At 42.8% G+C, this 19,136-nt stretch overlaps 1 protein-coding gene across 2 annotated transcripts in view; it reads left to right on the top strand.

Annotated features, from left to right (window-relative positions):
- Positions 1-95: 95 nt before the first annotated feature.
- Positions 96-19,136, top strand: part of LOC110537357 (cGMP-dependent 3',5'-cyclic phosphodiesterase) — a 33,977-nt gene continuing 14,936 nt past the window's right edge. For both annotated transcript variants that reach the window (XR_005034941.1, XM_036937337.1), the window contains exons 1-11: positions 96-833; positions 4,737-4,800; positions 16,943-17,032; positions 17,232-17,323; positions 17,452-17,561; positions 17,724-17,773; positions 18,022-18,081; positions 18,183-18,336; positions 18,475-18,527; positions 18,634-18,708; positions 18,809-18,850. Coding sequence is in view for 1 of the 2 variants with exons in the window: in XM_036937337.1 (XP_036793232.1) it covers positions 763-833; positions 4,737-4,800; positions 16,943-17,032; positions 17,232-17,323; positions 17,452-17,561; positions 17,724-17,773; positions 18,022-18,081; positions 18,183-18,336; positions 18,475-18,527; positions 18,634-18,708; positions 18,809-18,850 (861 nt within the window). In the remaining variant the exon portion in view is untranslated. The remainder of the gene's footprint in view (positions 834-4,736; positions 4,801-16,942; positions 17,033-17,231; positions 17,324-17,451; positions 17,562-17,723; positions 17,774-18,021; positions 18,082-18,182; positions 18,337-18,474; positions 18,528-18,633; positions 18,709-18,808; positions 18,851-19,136) is intronic.

The raw sequence follows: 19,136 nt of genomic DNA, 5'->3' as shown, positions 1-19,136 counted from the left end.
GGAAGCTTGTTGTGTACAACAAGGAGTGGCAGTTGAATGCAGTCTTCACAACATCAACAAAAATATTTTTGGGATGTTGGTGTTAAGTTGGTTAAAATCCTCCTAGATGTCTGAGAGGGACCTGAGAGGGACCTGAGAGGGACCTGAGAGGGACCTGAGAGGGACCTGAGAGGGACCTGTCAAAAAGCTGACTTTTAGAACTTTAGTAAGTCTTTATTCATATACAAAAAAATCTGATTGATTGAATTCTTCATGTTGTCTATATTCGAAGATGCACTCAGGGATCTTAAGCATAACACATGTGTTGCATAATGCACAAATTATTGTACCATATCACACAAAATTGCAAAATACATATGATTTCATGCAAAATTGCAAAATGTGTAACATATCACACGAAATGAACGGCGTAGTACACAAAATAACAGAGAGCACGTTCGGCTCTGAGCACCACTTTCCAAACTACTGGCTGAAATGTTACAAACGTTAGAGAGAACATCTTTAAAAGGCCTTTCATTTCATACATACCAAGCTATAAACACTACATATTGGTGCACAATTTCTACTTCAAATATCAAAGGGATGCAAATGCCACTCTTTTTGTGGAACGACCCATCTCCTCTTCACGAGCTGCAGAGATGCTGCTGCTCAGATAGACACCATAACAGCATTCCGCTGTACTGAGAGGGTGGACTGGGGTTAGAGCTGTGAAGACGGGGCCCTGTTCCAGCTGTTTGGGACTGTGACTGACAGGTGACAGCGATGGGCCAGGCATGTGGAAACTCCTTCTTGTGCCGTAGTCAGCAGTTCCAGCCATCGACAACAGCAGAGATGTAAGTTTATACATGTTGATGCGCTGGGTGGTTGTGTCTGAAGTACAACAGAATATGTTGATTATACATCATTATCTGAGTACCTGATTGTGATAATGAAATGTTGATATCATTGTGTATAATTCAAAGTTGAATTTGTCTTTGAAATACAATGTGTATGGTTTTTGTGTTTCTTAAAATCATTATCCCACCGTTCCTTTTATGTCTGAGGTCAGGATGCTGTGGCCATTAAAAATCCTCTTTGACTTGGTTGGTTGATCAAAGCAAAACATTACCGATTTAATAAATCCACTTCTACTGTAGAAGAAGCATAGAAATAAAAGGCCTGTCAGTGTTTGATCATTTCTCCTTCAAAATAAAAAAAAAAGTCTGAAGAGGTAGAGAAGTAGATTATTTCTACACCCTAGATCTCTGATGGTAAATTGTTTATTGTAGCCTTTGATATGGATGTGTTTGCAAAAATGGCTTGCCTAAAACACTGTAGTAGGTTGTCTCTTCACACTGCCGCTGTATCTAGAGTCTAGACTATTTGAATGGCAATCACAGTCCATTTTTGTCATAAATAAAAACATTTCAAGACTTTGATTGTTTATTAAAGCAAATGAAGTGCCTGTGGTAAATGAGAACAAGCACCAACATGAATCATCCACACAACGTTGTTTCCATTCACCATCATGCTAGCCCATTGCCTACCTCTGCCTTTCATTAAAAACACATAGGTTAACACACCAGATCACACACACCTGCTGTTCCCAATTTCAATGTTTTCCCACATTCTATTATTATTATTATTTTTAAATGTAACTAGTCAAGCCAGTTAAGAACAAATTCTTATTTACAATGACGGCCTACCAGGGAACAGTTGGTTAACTGCCTTGTTCAGGGGCAGAACGACAGATTCTTACCTTGTCAGCTCGGGGATTCGATCCAGCAACCTTTCGGTTACTGGCCCAACTCTCTAACCACTAGGTTACCTGCCACCCCATTATAATTCTCCCAGGTTTATATCGTCATTTTGATGTAACAAAGGGTTTAGGAAAGGATTTCTGGCATGTTGTGTGTAGCTACAGCACATTAGACCCCCCACCACTCTCAATCTCCCATAAAGTTTTATTGGTGCTCTTGTGGGGCTAAGTGCCTCTCGCTCAATAAAAGGGCTTTCTAATATCCTTTTATTTTTCAGCTGTCTGTCATTAGCTGTGAGGCTGCGTGGGTAATTGCTTTACATTAGGAACTCAGGGCTGTTGAAGAGGCTCAGTCACCCTAGTAACAACCATGCACTCCATTCACCCCCAGTTCTTAAATCACTACCCCCATTAAGCTTCACACATTACCATAACCTGCTCATATTTGACGCAGATTGGCATTAAGATGACTCATGTACCGCAGGCAGCTCTGCAGAGTGATCACTAGCTGGCACAGCCACAAAGTCATACAATCGGTTTTTAACCCTAACTTTAACCACACGGCTGAATGTCATTTTTTTTTTTTTTTTCACCTTTATTTAACCAGGTAGGACAGTTGAGAACAAGTTTCCATTTACAACTGCGACCTGGCCAAGACACCGTAAAGCAGTGCGACAAAAACAACAACACAGAGTTACACATGGGATTAACAAACATACAGTCAATAACACCATAGAAAAATCTATGCACAGTGTGTGCAAATGTAGTAAGGTTAGGGAGGTAATACCTAACCCTAACCTTAAATTAAGACCAAAAATATATATTTTTGTTTTCGTACATTTTTACAATAAAGCCAATTTTGACTTTGCAGCTGGCCCATCGAGCAGAAACCGCTCAGCCTCCAGGGCAAAACTCGTGACAACAAATGTCAACCTGCATATTTGACACAAAAATTCTACATTCATTATGGAATCTCACATTTTAGTGCAGCTTTTTTCACTTCCCATCTTGCAGACCTTTAGATGTTGCTGACTGGTCTGTCATTTAATTACCTTCTGACATAGACTGAATAATTCTTCTACGTTTAATGGAAGTGGTTCTCTTGCAATGAGAAGACTTGCATGCCAATTACTGGTACAACATGTTCTAGAAAAACTTTTTCGGTGGTCCATCATGGAACTAGATTAGAAACCAAAGAGGGAACATCTTCCTGGTGGTGTCATGAATCTTTAAAGGCTTTATGAAGGAAAAAATAGACTGAGGTCTTAACATTTGTTAAAAAATAGTTTTCTTATTATTTATAATAATTTGTACCATTTGTATAACTCATGTTTGGTCATGTCAATAAATTGCCTATTACATGCTCAAGTGAATATTTTTATTAACTCTCTGCCAGTCAGCTCTCATTCAGGGGTAATTGATTCAGTATAATTATGTACATGATAAAAAAAGCATTCAGATATAATTAGGTTTTTCTGCTTGAAGAGAGATTATGTTTATTTTATTCACAACTAATAGAATCACACAAGCCTATGAAGTTTCCTTTGTGTTATTATCTGTGTCTTATTTCACAATTATGCTAAATGCACCTGCTGATGTATTTATGGGTGTTTTCTTTGCTGTGCTTTTCAGTAGGTGCAGCAGCTTTGAACTCTTGACAGGGGACAGGCCTGTTCTGATATCAGGGTCTTGGTTCTTTGCTCTCATTATCATACAAAGGAGATTGCGTTGCATATGATTCCCCCGATGTTCTGTGTTCAGCTTTAGCCTATCAATAACAAAACCTTTTAACTGGAAAGTCATATGCTATCACTTCATGGCTGTTTAGTTGCTAATATGACTCAGAGTCAAATGGATCTTGTGTCAATGGAGATGACTCTTCAACGGGATGTTTACACAGGACCATTATTCATGTCACATTGATGTCATAACATCCTCCTGGATTATTAGACTGTAATAGAAATATAAATCCCTTAATTTAATTAAAACTTAAACAGAAAAAAATAAATATGACCCAAATAAATATGACCATAGGCTATGTAAGGTTACACTACAGACCAACCTGACAGTGCTATTATATGTTGATAGGCTTGTGCATGTGATAGAATGTTGCTCCATGAAGCCTTGTGTTACCGGAGCTTGCAAAAAGGGAACCCCCACCCCCACTGAGCCAGCCTCTCTGACCCTGGGCTGAAACAATATCTCTCACTCGTTGGCACTTAGATCGATATCCCTGTGAGTGTGAGAGTGAGAGATAGAGAGAAACTAGGCATTTCGTGTTTGCTTCTCTATCTGTTTTTGGAGCCCTGCAGTTTTTCTGGAGCAGGTGGAGATGGCATTGGAGATATTCACAGACACTCACACAAAAATGCAGTTTCCATACCAGTGTGCAGATACTGGATTGCCCAAACCACACATGCAGACACACGCACACATGCACATGTACACACAGGCACACACAACATAATAACCACACACAGTACTGTAATATATATTCCATTTACCAGTTGCTTTTATCCAAAGCAAATTACAGACATGAATGCCAACATTTTTACATGTGGGTGGTCCCGGGAATCATACCCACTGTACTGGCATTGCAAGATCCATAATTTACCAATTGAGCTACAGAGGACCAGAGAGAAGGGGGGCAGGGCAGAGTAGAGAAAGAGTTAGGGAGGAGGAGATTTGAAGAGAGACTTGAGAGAGAGAAAGAGAGGGAAAAGGAGAGAGTGAGAAGCCTGGAGCATGTGTAGATATGGGTAGGCTTGTTTATGTACTGAGACTCTGTCTCCACTGACAACCAGGAGAGTGTTAGAGGAAGAGAGCCAAGGAGACTGATAGAGACGTAGGATTAGTGGCTGAAAGACAGAGAGAGACAAATAGAAAACGAAACATAGAGATAAAGAAAGTGATAAAGAGGGAGAGGAGGGAGAGGAGGGCGCTATAGAAACACAGGTATGCTGCAGGGGGTTCTTATTGCCCTCTTTCGCTTCTTCAGGGGAGGGGGACGGCAGGTGTTCCCGCCGGTGGAGGAGAGAGGGCCATATTCAAACTCCGTACAGGTAAGACTCTGCTCTCCTTTCCCTTATCTTCCTTCTTCTAGCCCCAGTAAAAAGTGTTCCAGCCTCCTGCCACGTGTCCAGTAGCTGAAAAAGTATCCATTGTCAAACTTGAGTAAAAGTAAAGACACTTTAATAGAAAATGACTCAAGTAAAAGTGAAAGTCACCCAGTAAAATACCACTTGAGTAAAAGTCTAAAAGTATTTGGTTTGAAATATACTTAAGTATCAAAAGTACATGCAATTGCTAAAATATACGTAAGTATCAAAAGTAAAAGTACAAATTATTTCCCTATATTAAGCAAACCTGACAAAGATTTTCATGCTTTTTAAATGTACGGATTGCCAGGGGAGCACTCCAACACTCCAACATAATTTACAAACGAAGCATTTGTGTTTAGTGAGTCTGCCAGATCAGAGGTTGTACGGATGATCAGGGATGTTCTCTTGATAAGTGCGTGGATTGGACCATTGTCCCGTCCTGCTAAGCATTCAAAATGTAACAAGTACCTTTGGGTGTCATAGAAAATGTATGGAGTAAAACATATATTCATTTATTTAGGAATGTAGTGGAGTAAAACTAAAAGTTGTCAAAAATATAAATAGTAAAGTACAGATACCACAAAAAAACTACTTAAGTAGTTCTTTCAAGTATTTGTACTTAAGTACTTTACCACCACTGCATGTGTCTGCACTCTAAGAACTATAGGACTGGCTTGTGTGTCTGTGAGATACTGTATGATCGGACACCATAGAGACAGCTGTCAGTCACATTTCAGCTGGAATCATTTGACATGCAGTAGTGAGCAAATCCCTGTGAAAGAGAGATGGTTCCCTCATGTTCAGAGTTGGAGGTATTTACATGTTCAATGCTCAGCTGATTTGTAGATGCTTCTGGATTGGCTGTTAGTTGGCTGTGCCGGTTGGTCAAATGGTTCATGCTTTACTGATGGCAACGTGGAGTGTATATGTGTGTATCTGTGTCTTTGTCTGTGTATTTATGTGATGAAAGGAGGGAGATAGAGCACGCTGAACACCTGTTAACGTAGTCACCTGTTAACAGTCACCTGTGATGGAAGCCAGGCAGAAGGGGAACATTAATATTTTGGAATCCCCTGCCAAATCACCTTCTTTGGCCCTCTGATGCTATTTTCGTTGTAGGAGGATTCACAAAAAAATCTTGTTGGACCCTCACACAAATCACAGGCTCCAAAGCTGCAGGAGGACAGGTCCTTGTCTATATATAGGCATGTTCAAGGTTTTTACGTATTTGGCTACGGTGTATGTAAACTTCCGAATTCAACTGTAAATATAAGACAAAACACATCACAACAAGAGAGACAACACAACACCACATAAAGAGAGACCTAAGACAAACACATAGCAAGGCAGCAACACATGACAACACAGCATGGTGGCAACAAAACATAACAACAACATGGTAGCAGCACAAAACATGGTACAAACATTATTGGGCACAGTCAACAGCACAAAGGTCAAGAAGGTAGAGACAGCAATACATCACACAAAGCAGCCACAACTGTCAGTAAGAGTGTCCATGATTGAGTCTTTGAATGAAGAGATTGAGATTAAACTGTCCAGTTTGAGTGTTTGATGCAGCTCGTCCAATTGCACAGGGTGGGGTTCAGACCCAGGGCCTCAAGCTTAATGATGAGCTTGGAGGGTACTATGGTGTTGAATGTTGAGCTGTAGTCAATGAACTGCATTCTTACATAGGTATTCCTCTTGTCCAGATGGGATAGGGCAGTGTGCAGTGTGATGGCAATTGCATCGTCTGTGGACCTTTTGGGGTGGTAAGCAAATTGAAACGAGTCTAGGGTGACAGGTAAGGTGGAGGTGATATGATCCTTGACTAGCCTCTCAAAGCACTTTATGATGACAGAAGTAAGTGCTACGGGGCGATAGTCATTTAATTCAGTTACCATTGCATTATTGGGTACAGGAACAATGGTTGACATCTTGAAGCATGTGGGGCATCAGACTGCGATAGGGAGAGATTGAATATGTCCGTAAACACACCAGCCAGGACGCGGCTAGGGATGCCGTCTGGGCCGGCAGCCCTGCAAGGGTTAACAATTTTAAATGTCTTACTCAACTCGGCCACGGAGAAGGAGAGCCCACAGTCCTTGGTAGCGGGCTGCGTCAGTGGCACTGTGTTATCCTCAAAGGGGCAAAGAAGGTGTTTAGCATGTCCGGAAGCAAGATGTCGGTGTCCGCGACGTGGCTGGTTTTCCTTTTGTAGTCCGTGGTTGTCTGTAGACCCTGCCACGTACGTCTCGTGTCTGAGTTGAATTGCGACTCCACTTTGTCTCTATACTGATGTGTTACCTGTTTGATTGCCTTGCAGAGGGAATGATTACTCTATTTGCATTCTGCCATATTCCTAGTCACTTTGCCATGGTTAAAAACGGTTTTGCACAAATGCTGCTATCTGTCCACAGTTTCTGGTTAGGCTAGGTTTTAATAGTCACAGTGGTTACAACATCTCCTATACACTTCCTGATAAACTCAGTCACCGTCTCAGTGTATTCGTGAATATTATTCTCAGAAGCTACCCGGAACATATCCCAGTCCTCGTGATCAAAACAATCTTGAAGCGTGGATTCCGATTGGTCAGACCAGCATTGAACAGTCATTAGCACGCGTACTTCCTGTTTGAGTGTCTGCCTATAGGTAGGGAGGAGCAAAATGGAGTGGTGGTCAGATTTTCCAAAAGAAGGGCGAGGGAGGGCCTCGCATCCCGTAAGTTTGAATAACTGTGGTTGAGTGTTTTAGCAGTACTACAGTCGATATGCTGATACAATTTAGGCATCCCTTTTCTCAAATTTGCTTTGTTAAAATCCTCAGCTACAATAAATGCAGCCTCAGGATATAATGTTTCCAGTTTGCATAAAGCCCAGTGAAGTTCCTTGAGGGCTGTCGTGGTATTGGCTTGAGGGGGGATATACACGGCTGTGACTATAATCTAAGAGAATTCTCTTGGGCGATAATACGGTCGGCATTTGATTGTGAGGTATTCTAGGTAGGGTGAACAAAAGTACCTAACAAGAGTTCCTGTATGTTATCACAATTACACCATGAGTCGTTAATCATGAAACATACACCCCCAGAGAGGCGTTTATTCCTGTCGGCACGATGAACTGAGAATCCAAATGGCTGGACAGGCTCCGACAGTATATCCTGAGAGAGCCATGTTTCCGTAAAACAGAGAATGTTACAATCCCTGATGTCTCTCTGGAAAGAAACCCTTGCCCTGAGCTCATCAACTTTATTATCCAGGGACTGAACAGTGAGTAATATACTCGGAAGCGGTTGGTGGTTTGCGCACCTCCATAATCGGGCTAGAAGACCGCTCTGAGTACCTCTCATTCGCCAGCGTTGTTTTGGGCCAGTCTCTGGAATCAGTTAAATTGCCCTGGGTGGTGCGAACAAAGGATCCGCTTCCGGAAAGTCATATTCCTGGTCGTAATGCTGGCAGTGTTGGTCAGGTACCGCCACTCTGATATCCAATAGTTCTTCCCGGCTGTATGCAATATCACATAACATTTTCTGGGCTAAAAATGTTAGAAATAATACATAAAAAGCAAACTACTGCAAAGTTTCCTAAGAACTAGAAGCGAGGCAGCCCTCTCTGTCAGCGCCATCTTTAAGCTTTTTTGAAAATTACTCTCCCTACAGGATAGAGCTAATTGTCCAGGATAAACAGCATACTTAGTACAGCAGCAACGACATTAGGGCCACCCCATATTAGACTTGATATTTAAGGGAAAATCCACTCAAAACTTTCCTTTAGTATTTTTTTCATTGGCCTGTTGGATGTCAACAGTCAAGATTTCCAGTTAAAGGACTTTCAAGAAACAATGTGTCACCAACCACATCATCAATTGAAATGTGTATTGAGGGCAAATGTGTATTGATTCTCTTTTGAAGTCTCTCAGAAAGTTAACAGAGCAGTGGATTAATCGTTGTTTGGGAGTGTAGAACTCATGTCATTGACTTCCCTTCTCCCCACTCAGCTCTGTAACAGCTGACTATGTCCACAGTAATCCTCCCATGAGTACTCTGACTGACAGTCTCAGTTGGTCTTCCATGCTAACTGACAGACAGGCAGGCAGGCAGGCCTGTGTCTATGCATGAGGTCATGGCAGCTCAGCCTCAGAGATAATCAGGGATGTTGTTGTGTGTCAAGCCCAAAGAACACCATGTTGAGTCTACTCATTAGTGATGCCACAGTGGTGCACGACTCGACTCTGAACTGTGATGCTTTTCCTGTCCGTCCACAGAACTTATCAGTGGGGTGCCTCTTAATGTGGGTGATGCTCAGCTCTAACTAACACCCTCCAGAGCCTTGTTTGCAAATGGAGACCGGTCCGATGGAAGGCTGGTGTTGGCAGTTGAGCAGCTTGTCAGAGCACAGTTGGGGTGAGGGTGTCAATCAGTGTTTTTTACTGTCAGTGTCAGCTCTCTGACGCACTCTGTGCGCATGCAATTGTGTAAAAATAGGGAAGTTATTTCCGGGCCACAACTAGCATGCTGCTAATCAATCTGGGCCCATTCATATACAGCTGAATCAGCAGGCCATCCTTCATCTAACCCACCTGTTGTTTAATGATACCAACAAACAGTGTTTGTCTGACTACAGTGGAGGCTGGGGGTGAGAGGCACTGTGTTTATCTCTCTTCTGTCATCCCATTAAGCCCTTGACAACATTGTTTATATAGATTCAGACTTTCCTGTTTAGATGAAGTTCCTAAATCTGCATAGCTGATAGGGTACATTCTCTTACAATCTTCTCTCTTATTCACATGGAATGAGGCTGAGAACCACTCAAACAAGCTACTTTTACTACTATACTATATGTAAGTGATTATGCCAGAGAAGCTGTGTTTGGTGGATATAATGGCACAGGTGTTGTTAGGCCCGAGACAAATTCAAGTGCTGGCAAATTGTGCATTCGGAAGGTATTCAGACCCCATGACTTTTTCCACATTTTGTTACGTTACAGCCATATTCTAAAATGGATTTAAAATATAATAATATCAAACTACACACAATACCCCATAATAAAAGAAAATGATGTTTTTAATTTAATTTTAGCAAATTTTTATAAAAAACAATAACTGAAATATCACATTTACATAAGTATTCAGACCCTTTACCCAGTACTTTGTTGAAGCACCTTTGGCAGTGATTACAGCCTAGAGTCTTCTTGGGTATGACCCTACAAGCTTGGCACACCTGTATTTGGGGAGTTTCTCCCATTCTTCTCTGCAGATCCTCTCAAGCTCTGTCGGGTTGAATGGGGTGTGTCACTGCACAGGCATTTTCAGGTATCTCCAGAGATGTTTGATCAGGTTCAAGTCTGGGCTCTGGCTGGACCACTCAATGACATTCAGAGACTTGTCCTGAAGCCACTCCTGCGTTGACTTGGCTGTGTGCTTAGGGTCGTTGTCCTGTTGGAAGGTGAACCATCGCACCAGTCTGAGGTCCTCAGCGCTCTGGAGCAGGTTTTCATCAAGTATTTCTCTCTACATTCCTACGTTCAACTTTCCCTCAATCCTGACTAGTCTCCCAGTCCTTGCCGCTGAAAAACATTCCTGCAGCATGATGCTGCCCTCACCATGCTTCACAGTAGGGATGGTGCCAGGTTTCCTCCAGATGTGACACTTGGCATTCAGGCCAAAGAGTTCAATCTTGGTTTCATCAGACCAAAGAATCTTGTTTATGGGCTGAGAGTCTTTAGGTGCCTTTTGGCAAACTCTAAGCAGGCTGTCGTGCCTTTTACTGAGGAGTGGCTTCCATCTAGCCACTCTACCATAAAGGCCTGGTTGGTGGAGTGCTGCAGAGATGGTTGTCCTTCTGGAGGAACTCTGGAGCTTTATCAGAGTGACCATCGGGTTCTTGGTCACCTCCCTGACCAAGGCCCTTCTCCCCCGATTGCTCTGTTTGGCCGGGCGGCCAGCTCTAGGAAGAGTCTTGGTGGTTCCAAACTTCTTCCATTTAAGAATGATGGAGGCCACTGTGTTCTTGGGGACCGTCAATGCTGCAGAAATGATTTGGTACCCTTCGCCAGATCTGTGCCTTGACATAATCCTGTCTCGGAGCTCTACGGACAATTCCATCGACCTCATGGCTTGGTTTTTGCTCTGATATGCACTGTCAACTGTTGGACCTTATATATAGACAGGTGTGTGCCTTTCCAAGTCTTGTCCAATCTACTGAATTTACAGGTAGACTCCAATCAATTTGTAGAAACATCTCAATGATGATCAATGGAAACAGGATGCCCCTGAGTTCAATTTCGAGTCTCATAGCAAAGGGTATGAATACATTTTAGAATAAGGTTGTAAAGTCATTTTGGGGGGGAAAAGTCAAGGCGTCTGAATACTTTCCGAATGCACTGTACATTTCTATATGAACCCCTCAGATTGCTCAGTCACAGTGTTTTCAGGCAGTCCTCCAATGGCTTAATGCTGAACCAAAAGGTCTGAACACCCCCTAACACACTGTAACATATTAGCAGCAGATAGCACCATGTGTAATAAACTGATGAAAATAGCAGATTGTGAGTGAGCTACCTGTCATACGTAAAGGTTAAAAGACAGATGTTTGACTCCAGAGATAAGTGTATCTGCCAAGCAAATGAATACAGGTTAGAGTAATAGTGTTGACACTCCTGTGAGGATGGTGTGGATGTTTTGGCATGTCTGTGTGCCACTGTCATTATCTTGATGTGATGAAAGAGGTCTCTGTATTAAACTAAACATGGAGTTTACAGAAACTTCCCAGGAGATTAAGAAGCTAGTAGCTTACGTAGGCAGACGGTGGTACTGTGAATTGTCCCCTATTTATCCTCCTTATGATGCGTTCAGATATGGGTTTAATGCACTGAAATGACTGTGAAATTATGTTATCATAGCTATGTATGTAATGCTCTCTCTCACTCTTTTTCTCTCTGATCTCTCTGTGTCTCTCACATGTGCTTTCCTTCCCCCCACTTTGTCAATTTTAACAAGCAGGGCCCTTCTTTGTCACTCCCAGGCCAATCTGCTTTAGAATACAGTGCTGCTTTAACTCCTGAGCTGCCTCTTAACATTTGACCTTTGACCTGGGGCTATGGCAGGCCAGCCTGAAGGTGACATCTGTCTTTGTCTGAGTTTGAGCAGAATTGAAAAGTCTCTCCTCTGTCATTTCATAAGCAATACTAACAGTATCATTGCTGGCAAACACACTTCCAACCCTTTAAGAAAAAGATGGGGGAAAGGAAATCTCAACATAAGCCTGATCATATTTCTTGACTGCTGCAGCTAGAGTCAGAGTTGGCTGGTAAAGGTGTTGGATGAGAAGATTACTGAACAAGACCATGCAGGCAAGACCTACTGCAACGAATGAGTGAGCATTACCTTCCTGATTTTATATATACACACACACACACACACACACACACACACACACACACACACACACACACACACATAGAGGCACGCACACACCCACGCACACAAGGTAAATGAGTCCACCTTAGTGTTTATCTTTAGACAGTGTTCAGACTTTGTCCTATAAACAGTAGCGAGGTGTCTCGTAAGTTTGCTCCCATTAGTCTCCACTCTGGTGGAGAAATAGGATTATATTGTATATAATAGGATTCATACACGTCTTCCTGCTTTGGCGTCATTGGGCCTTTGTTCGCTGTATCTGCTTTATGTTTAGTACTGTGTGTATAGAAATGTACTGAAAATAGGCCACATGTCAGGAAGTTGTTCGTGTGAGATGTGTGAAGTAGGCTATAGATAAATGAAATGAATATAAATGAAGATAAATGAAACAAGACTGGGACACAGAAAACTAGGGCAGACTTAGGGAGGGCGTATTGTAAAGCAGATTGGTCTGCCATATAGTGTAGGAGGAATCCTATTGATTCCAGGTGATGTGATTACTTGGTGCTTATATTCTCCATAAGGTTACTGTGAACTTTAGCATAGATCAATTCAACCAGCAGACACATGACTCCACACGCAATGGGTGCTGGGGGTGGTTCAGATGACCTTTGTCTGACTCACCCTGGGTGTGTGCATGTGCATCTGTGTGCGTGTGTTTTCCTCCCTTATTCACAATGTTTAGGAGTGCACAGGTACGTGTTGCTGCCTGTAAAATAACTCCAACGTCAGTAGCATTTGCATCAGAAATTCCTCACACTTGTAAGATAAAGAGGGTAAACACCAGATGCTGCTATGGAAGCACAAACACTATTACTTCCTGTGCTGTTATTTACCTGAGACACCCCTATATGACGTACATTCCACAGACACTAGAGGGAGAGGTCATGTTTGCTCTGCTCCTCCGAAGGGCTCTTGAGAAAAGTGATAGTGTTGAAAGACGTTGCCAAGCAAGACACTGCTGAATCAGGTTCAGCAGCATAGCTCAATCAGCATAGCACATTTTACAAGAGGGATGCCGTTTTTGTATTTGTATTTATTAAGGATCCCCATTACAGTAGATGCTGCCAAGGCAGCTCCTGGGGTCCAGCAACATTAAGGCAGTTATACAGTGCCTTGCGAAAGTATTCGGCCCCCTTGAACTTTGCGACCTTTTGCCACATTTCAGGCTTCAAACATAAAGATATAAAATTGTATTTTTTTGTGAAGAATCAACAACAAGTGGGACACAATCATGAAGTGGAACGACATTTATTGGATATTTCAAACTTTTTTAACAAATCAAAAACTGAAAAATTGGGCGTGCAAAATTATTCAGCCCCTTTACTTTCAGTGCAGCAAACTCTCTCCAGAAGTTCAGTGAGGATCTCTGAATGATCCAATGTTGACCTAAATGACTAATGATGATAAATACAATCCACCTGTGTGTAATCAAGTCTCCGTATAAATGCACCTGCAATGTCATAGTCTCAGAGGTCCGTTAAAAGCGCAGAGAGCATCATGAAGAACAAGGAACACACCAGGCAGGTCCGAGATACTGTTGTGAAGAAGTTTAAAGCCGGATTTGGATACAAAAAGATTTCACAAGCTTTAAACATCCCAAGGAGCACTGTGCAAGCGATAATATTGAAATGGAAGGAGTATCAGACAACTGCAAATCTACCAAGACCTGGCCGTCCCTCTAAACTTTCAGCTCATACAAGGAGAAGACTGATCAGAGATGCAGCCAAGAGGCCCATGATCACTCTGGATGAACTGCAGAGATCTACAGCTGAGGTGGGAGACTCTGTCCATAGGACAACAATCAGTCGTATATTGCACAAATTTGGCCTTTATGGAAGAGTGGCAAGAAGAAAGCCATTTCTTAAAGATATCCATAAAAAGTGTTGTTTAAAGTTTGCCACAAGCCACCTGGGAGACACACCAAACATGTGGAAGAAGGTGCTCTGGTCAGATGAAACCAAAATGGAACTTTTTGGCAACAATGCAAAACGTTATGTTTGGCGTAAAAGCAACACAGCTGAACACACCATCCCCACTGTCAAACATGGTGGTGGCAGCATCATGGTTTGGGCCTGCTTTTCTTCAGCAGGGACAGGGAAGATGGTTAAAATTGATGGGAAGATGGATGGAGCCAAATACAGGACCATTCTGGAAGAATGCAAAAGACCTGAGACTGGGACGGAGATTTGTCTTCCAACAAGACAATGATCCAAACATAAAGCAAAATCTACAATGGAATGGTTAAAAAATAAACATATCCAGGTGTTAGAATGGCCAAGTCAAAGTCCAGACCTGAATCCAATCGAGAATCTGTGGAAAGAACTGAAAACTGCTGTTCACAAATGCTCTCCATCCAACCTCACTGAGCTCGAGCTGTTTTGCAAGGAGGAATGGGAAAAAAATTCAGTCTCTCGATGTGCAAAACTGATAGAGACATACCCCAAGCGACTTACAGCTGTAATCGCAGCAAAAGGTGGCGCTACAAAGTATTAACTTAAGGGGGCTGAATAATTTTGCACGCCCAATTTTTCAGTTTTTGATTTGTTAAAAAAGTTTTAAATATCCAATAAATGTCGTTCCACTTCATGATTGTGTCCCACTTGTAGTTGATTCTTCACAAAAAAATACAGTTTTATATCTTTATGTTTGAAGCCTGAAATGTGGCAAAAGGTCGCAAAGTTCAAGGGGGCTGAATACTTTCGCAAGGCACTGTATATATCATTTAAAATATTACATTTCTTACCACTTTTCACAACACATTAAGTGTGTTCCCTCGGGCCACTGCTCTACTACCACATATCTACAATACAAAATCCATGTGTACGTGTGTGTAGAGTGCGTGTCTTATCATGTGTATGTGTGTCTCTTCACGGTCCCCACTGTTCCATACGGTGTATTTTTATCTGCTTGCATCAGTTACCTGATGTGAAATAGAGTTCCATGTAACCATGGCTCTATGTAGTACTGTGCGCCTCCTGTAGTCTGTTCTTGACTTGGGGACTGTGAAGGGACCTGGTGGCATGTCTTGTGGGGTATACATGGGTGTCTGAGCTGTGTGCTAGTAGTTTAAACAGACACCTCGGCGCTTTCAACATGTCAACACTTCTTACACAAACAAGTAGTGATGAAGTCAATCTCTCCTTCACATTGAGCCATGAGAGATTGACATGCATATTATTCATGCTAGCTCCATATGTACATTTAAGGGCCGGCCGTGCTGCCCTGTTCTGAGCTAATTGTAATTTTCCAAGGGTCCTTCTTTGTGGCCCCTGACCATATGACTGAACAGTAGTCCAGGTGCAACAAAACTAGGGCCTGTAGGACCTGTCTTGTTAAAAAGGCAGGACAGCTCTTTATTATGGAGAGACTTTTCCCATTGCTACCTACTGTTGTATCAACATGTTTTGACCATGACAGTTTACAATACAGGGTTCTCCAAGCAGTTTAGTCACCTCAACTTGCTTCATTTCCACATTATTTATTATAAGATGTAGTTGAGGTTTAGGGTTTAGTGAATTATTTGTCCCACATACAATGCTTTAAGTTTATTATAATTTTCTATTATTTAAAAAAAAAATTTACTCCCTTTTCTCCCCAATTTCGTGGTATCCAATTGTTTGTAATTACTATCTTGTCTCATCGCTACAACTCCCGTACGGGCTCGGGCTCGGGAGAGACGAAGGTTGAAAGCCATGCGTCCTCCGAAACACAACCCACAACTGCTTCTTAACACAGCGCGCATCCAACCCGGAGGCTTGGTTGGCACGCACTGTGCCCGGCCTGCCACAGGAGTCGCTGGTGCACTATGAGACAAGGATATCCCTACCAGCCAAACCCTCCCTAACCCGGACGACGCTAGGTCAATTGTGCGTCGCCCCACGGACCTCCTGGTCGCGGCCGGCTGCGACAGAGCCTGTCTCTGGTGCTAGCTGGTGGCACAGCTAGCGCTGCGATGCAGTGCCCTAGACCACTGCACCACCCGGGAGGCCTATGCTTTTAGTTTTTTTTTATGTTTAACTGAGCACACGCTGGTTTCTGGGATTAAGGAGTATCACTGTGTATGATGAAGTTGTTTCTCCAGACCTGTTTGTAATTTACTCTAAGGCAAGTGAAGATTGCCTGTGTGACAAGTGTGTGTGTAAGCATGTGTACATGTGTGCGCGAGCTGATACAAGGCACTATAAAACAGGCACCCTCTCCAGGGCATTCACTGTGCATGTAAACATTAAACTGTTGACATTGCAAAAAATACAGCTATCAAACAATATTAAAACCAGTTTCCATAATTTAGATAAATTATAAAGGAACACAGAATGTCCTTTGGCTATGCAATGAATATAACATAGTCTACTTTAATTTACTTAATATTCTGTCTTACAATTGGAGGCGGAGTGTTGGGTTGTCAGTCACAGTTTGACAGTTAGAGAATTGACCCAGCTACATCCTTTGAGATAAGGCCTAATATACTGCATTGATTGATGTAATGGTGAGTGGGTTGTAAGTGTCACTGGTCGGTCTGGCTGTACTCTACAGTGCATGTGTCTCCAGTGAATATGAGCTACTGGAGAGGCAGCTCTGTGTGAGTAACATCCAGAGCCCATTCCTCCACCTCCTTCTTCTCTGTGTATCTGTGCATCAAAGTCACCACAGTATTAATTATTCTTTCCCCTTATTTTATTTCCCAGTATGCATTGCTCCAACTGGCCTCAGTCACAGACTCCTCTTCCCTGCAGGATGCCATCAGAGAGGCTCTCCAGACTGTCTTTTATGAAGTGGTGTGTATCTACTGTCTCCATCATGATTTATATATATGGTCTGTCTCCATCCTATTCAGCACCATACTGTATTCTCCCTGGGGGAGGGTTGACCATCCACTTGAAAATGTTTGACCAAATAATGTTACAAAACATTTTTTACAACCATATTTTCTCCCCCCTCTAACAGGCTGCCCCCCCCCCCCTCTCTCTATTATAGGACAGTGTATACGTCTATCTATTGGATGCAGAGACAGGACGCTTGTGGTGTGAAGAACCACCCCATGAGCTACCGAAGGAGGGGAGACTCAGGTAATCGGCAGGGCTGATCTGGTGCCCAGTTGACCTGTACTTCAGACCGTACTAATTCAGTCTTCATTTTCCCTCTAGTGACATTGTTTGTGATGTTCCTGAATCAATAAAATCTCTGTCTTTCTAAGGGATGTGGTTGTCCAGCAGAGGAGAGTACAGTGTGAAGGACTTCCTTCCTCAGAGCTGCAGGAGCAACAGAGAGAGAGACTAACAGAGCCACTGCAGCAGGACAAAAGAGGTGTGTGTTTGTGTATCTGGCTGTGTTGCAGGATGAGCAACAGCAACTATACTCTAAAAGATTTGAGAGAGTTCAAAACAGTCCCCAGTCCTCCTCGTGGCTAATACTTTCCTCCTCTCTACCCAATCCTTTTCCCATCTATCTTCTGCACGTCCACCACAGTGTTGATCATTCCAATCATGGACCAGGGTGTAACTACCGCCCTCCTCTTGGTGAGCATGCTCCTCATCATTTACATTTAGCGACTAGGGTTAAGTGCCTTGCTCAAGGCCACATCGATAGATTTTTCACCTAGTCGGCTCAGAGATTCAAACCAGCAACCTTTCTGTTACTGGCCTAACGCTATTAACTGCAAGGCAACCTGCCACCCTTATAACCCTCTCACCTCTCTGCCTTACATTATCAAAGATATCACTTTAATATGACTGCCTGTTACACGGTGTCTTCTCTATTCTGAAAGGTTTGCTGTACACAGCCCACTAAAGCTCAGGAACAAAGCCTTGATGTACTGGAGAGACATGTGAGTCTGAAGTGTCCTTCTCCAGACCCACCAGTCCTTTAATACGATCACATTCTGAGACAGCAGGCCTACTGCTGGTACAACTCTGATTTTCCTCACAGGTCACCATAGCCTGTAAGAGAGTCCAGGCCCTGCAGGGTCAAAGGCACACCCAGGGGTTAGAGGTCAACAGGAAATCATATCCATCCCTGACCAGGAGGACCATACTTGATGTGGACTACAGTGCACTGGACCATCAGATCCTGAGGCTTTGTGGTATGACAGTGCGATGGGGCCCAGCACTTGTGTTCTGCCGTCTATAGACTCGTCATTGTCGAGTCTATTGGATAATAGTAGTTAAGAATATATTACTATATGTAATGATTTTGTCGATTCTTTCACTGTCTACTATAGGAGAGCTGTATGACCTAGACGCTGCCACCCTCCAACTAAAAGTAATCCGTTATGTGAGTCCAGAACCAGAAATAAACTGATTTATAGAAGCTGGTTGATCGTTTGATTGATACACAGAGTGACTGTTTGACTGAATCGGTTGTATTGTTGTTTTCACAGCTGGAGGCGCAGACTCATTCATTGTGCTGCTGTTTACTTCTGGTATCAGAGGATAACCAACAGCTGTTCTGTCAGGTACACATGTACACACACAATATTCAATATTCTAAAATGACGCAAAAGTGCAAAAATTCAAACAAAAACAAGTTTGTTAGATGTCTTTGTTATTCCTCAGGTAGTTGGAGACAAGGTTCTGAAGGCGGAGATCAGTTTCCCTGTAAGTTATACAACACAACCCTTCTATCCCTTTGACATTACCACCTGTGCCCCTGACCCTCACTCTGTCTGCCTGACCCTCACTCTGTCTGTCTTGTCTGTCTTGTCTGTCTGTCTGTCTGGTCTGTCTTGTCTGTCTTGTCTGTCTGTCTGTCTTGTCTGTCTTGTCTGTCTGTCTTGTCTGTCTGGTCTGTCTGGTCTTGTCTGTCTTGTCTGTCTTGTCTGTCTGTCTTGTCTGTCTGTCTTGTCTGTCTGTCTTGTCTGTCTTGTCTGTCTGTCTGGTCTGT

Source organism: Oncorhynchus mykiss, chromosome 12 (genome assembly GCF_013265735.2).
Source record: "Oncorhynchus mykiss isolate Arlee chromosome 12, USDA_OmykA_1.1, whole genome shotgun sequence".
Taxonomy (NCBI): domain Eukaryota; kingdom Metazoa; phylum Chordata; class Actinopteri; order Salmoniformes; family Salmonidae; genus Oncorhynchus; species Oncorhynchus mykiss.
Note: the sequence above shows the minus strand (reverse complement) of the source record. Positions and strands in the feature narration are given on the sequence as shown.